The sequence below is a fragment of the Tasmannia lanceolata genome, unplaced genomic scaffold (genome assembly GCF_043159265.1).
Source record: "Tasmannia lanceolata isolate RefF3 unplaced genomic scaffold, GAP_Taslan_0.1 ptg000007l, whole genome shotgun sequence".
NCBI classification, from domain to species: Eukaryota; Viridiplantae; Streptophyta; class Magnoliopsida; order Canellales; family Winteraceae; genus Tasmannia; species Tasmannia lanceolata.
The window spans coordinates 22,835,332-22,837,617 of NW_027518684.1; the positions used below are offsets into that span (position 1 = coordinate 22,835,332).

A 2,286-nucleotide genomic window follows, 5' to 3' on the forward strand; every position below is an offset into this window, starting at 1 on the left:
TGACCAGATCGCCTTTTCAGATTTTCAATCTAGCGGACCGCCTGCCTTAATTTTTGCCTGAATTACTCTTGCGAGTTTTCAATCCAGCAGGCTCACACCTTGATTTTTGCCTAAGCCGCCCTTTCGGGTTTTCAACTTAGCAGGTGAATGACCCTAACTTTTGCTTAGATCGCCCTTGCGGGTTTTCAATCTAACAGGGCTTCAGACTCCATTTTTTTCTTTTTCTTTTTTTTCTTAGCCACAAACCTTTGCCTATTGAACCAAAAGGACTTTTTAGGTAGGTTAGGGTTTGAAAGACCGGAGTTTTGATAAGTTTTCCAAGATTTCGACCGAATCCGGACTAGCCAGACTGCATACGTACCCCCAAAGGATGAGGATCAGGTCGCGCGTAGTTCAAGGCACAAATGCCCCTAGTTTGTGGGTTTTCAAAGAGAATGGTTTTGATTTTGTGTAAGCTCAAAAGGGTTTTGCAAAGGATTCTTTTGATATGTTTTTTTTTTCTTTTTTTTTAAAAGGTTTTTTTTTTGTGGAGTTCTGGTCGATCAAGGAAGGCTTTCTGGTGCTTTAAGCATAGTATTTCTTGAGTTGGTCAAGGTTTGTTGGCTCTGTTAGCTTTTCTCCATTTTCATCGAGGAGCCTGACGACTTTTCCAGGCAGGACTTCGTCAACAATGTATGGACCTGACCATTTCGGCTTGAATTTACCCCTGGGATCATATACCGGTGCCCGGAAGGATTTCAGAACAAGATCTTCTTTCTTGAGGTCTCGAACTCGAACTTTCTTGTTGAAGGCTCTCTTGACACGGCGCTGATACCCCTGAACATGGTACAATGCTTTCAGCCTCTTTTCGTCAATCATTTGTAACTCTTGATATCTGGCTTGAGCCCAAACAGATTCTGGCAACCCAGCTTCCATCATCACTCTCAGGGAGGGAACTCGGAGTTCAACAGGCAACACAACTTCTATTCCGTACACCAGAGAATACGGAGTTGCACCTGTAGAGGATCTGATCGACGTCCTATAGGCCCACAAAGCATACGGGAGTTTGCTCGACCAATCTTTGTAAGTCTCGGTCATCTTGCTGATGATTACTTTGATGTTTTTATTAGCAGCTTCAACAGCTCCGTTCATTTGAGGTCTATAGGGTGAAGACTTATGATGCTTGATCTTAAACTCTTCACACAGATGCGCCACCTCCTTCTTGAAATGGGACCCATTGTCTGAAATTAGCTCATGTGGTACTCCATATCTGCAAATAATATTCGCTTTGATGATACTTGCAACAAAAGCCGATGTCAATGACGCATACAAAGCAGCTTCTATCCACTTTGTGAAGTAATCAATGGCAACCAAGATATACTCATGCCCACTAGAAGATTTCGGACTTATCTTCCCGATGATATCTATTCCCCATACTGAGAACGGCCACAGTGAAGTGAGAGAATGCAACTGAGAAGGCGGCACATGGATAAGATTGGCGTAGACCTGACATTTGTGACATTTCTTCACATAGGCGTAGCAATCTGCTTCCATTGTCGGCCAGTAATATCCAAGTCTGAGAATCTTCCTTGACAGCATCTTTCAGTTCATATGCGGTCCACAGACCCCTTCGTGTGTCTGCTCTATGAGTTCAACGGCTTGATCCTCATCTATACACAAAAGTTGGATTCCATCGAACGACCTCCTGAACAACTCCTCAGCACAAATGATAAAGTTAGAGGCCAATTTCTGAAGAGACTTTCGCTCTTTTCCGGAAGCTTCCGGCGGATGTCCTTTGCCTGAGATGAAGTTTTTGATATCTGTGTACCAAGGCTTGCCATCTGAACACCTCGCTGCTATTTCAATAGCGTTAACATGTGCCGGGGCCCATTGAAGCCATACTTCTAATGGTTGAACTTCCATTGATGCAGAAATATCGAGCATTGAAGCTAGAGTAGCTAACGCATCCGCAAAATGATTCTTTGTTCGAGATAGGTGAGCGAATGTGATATTTCTGAATTTTCTGACCAGAGACTCTAGGTACGTATTATACGGGATCAACTTATCGTCTCTTGTTTTCCAGTTTCCGTTAGTTTGACAGATAATCAGAATTGAGTCCCCGAATACATCTAGGTCCTGAATGTGCAAGGCCATGGCTGCTTTCAAACCTGCAATACATGCCTCGTATTCTGCCATATTGTTTGTGCACTTGAACTGAAGTTTGATGGATATAGGGATATACTCTTTTCTTGGTGATACCAACACCGCCCCTACACCTTGGCCTCGATTGTTGACTGCTCCATCAAA

General features: G+C 43.5%; 1 protein-coding gene across 1 annotated transcript; it reads right to left on the reverse strand.

The window, feature by feature from the left end:
• Positions 1-564: 564 nt before the first annotated feature.
• Positions 565-1,533, reverse strand: LOC143880674 (uncharacterized). The gene is made up of 2 exons (XM_077383646.1): positions 1,278-1,533; positions 565-995 (listed from the first exon to the last, which is right to left on the reverse strand). The coding sequence occupies exons 1-2, from the start codon at positions 1,531-1,533 to the stop codon at positions 565-567; spliced, it is 687 nt and encodes a 228-aa protein (XP_077239761.1).
• Positions 1,534-2,286: the final 753 nt, after the last annotated feature.

Excerpts from the sequence above, each read along its gene's own strand:
- LOC143880674 (XM_077383646.1), bottom strand. The coding sequence starts at position 1,533 with ATGGAAGCAGATTGCTACGCCTATGTGAAGAAATGTCACAAATGTCAG. Across the intron at positions 996-1,277 it reads GACATCGGCTTTTGTTGCAA|GTGCAACTCCGTATTCTCTG; the intron begins GTATCATCAAAG and ends GATCCTCTACAG.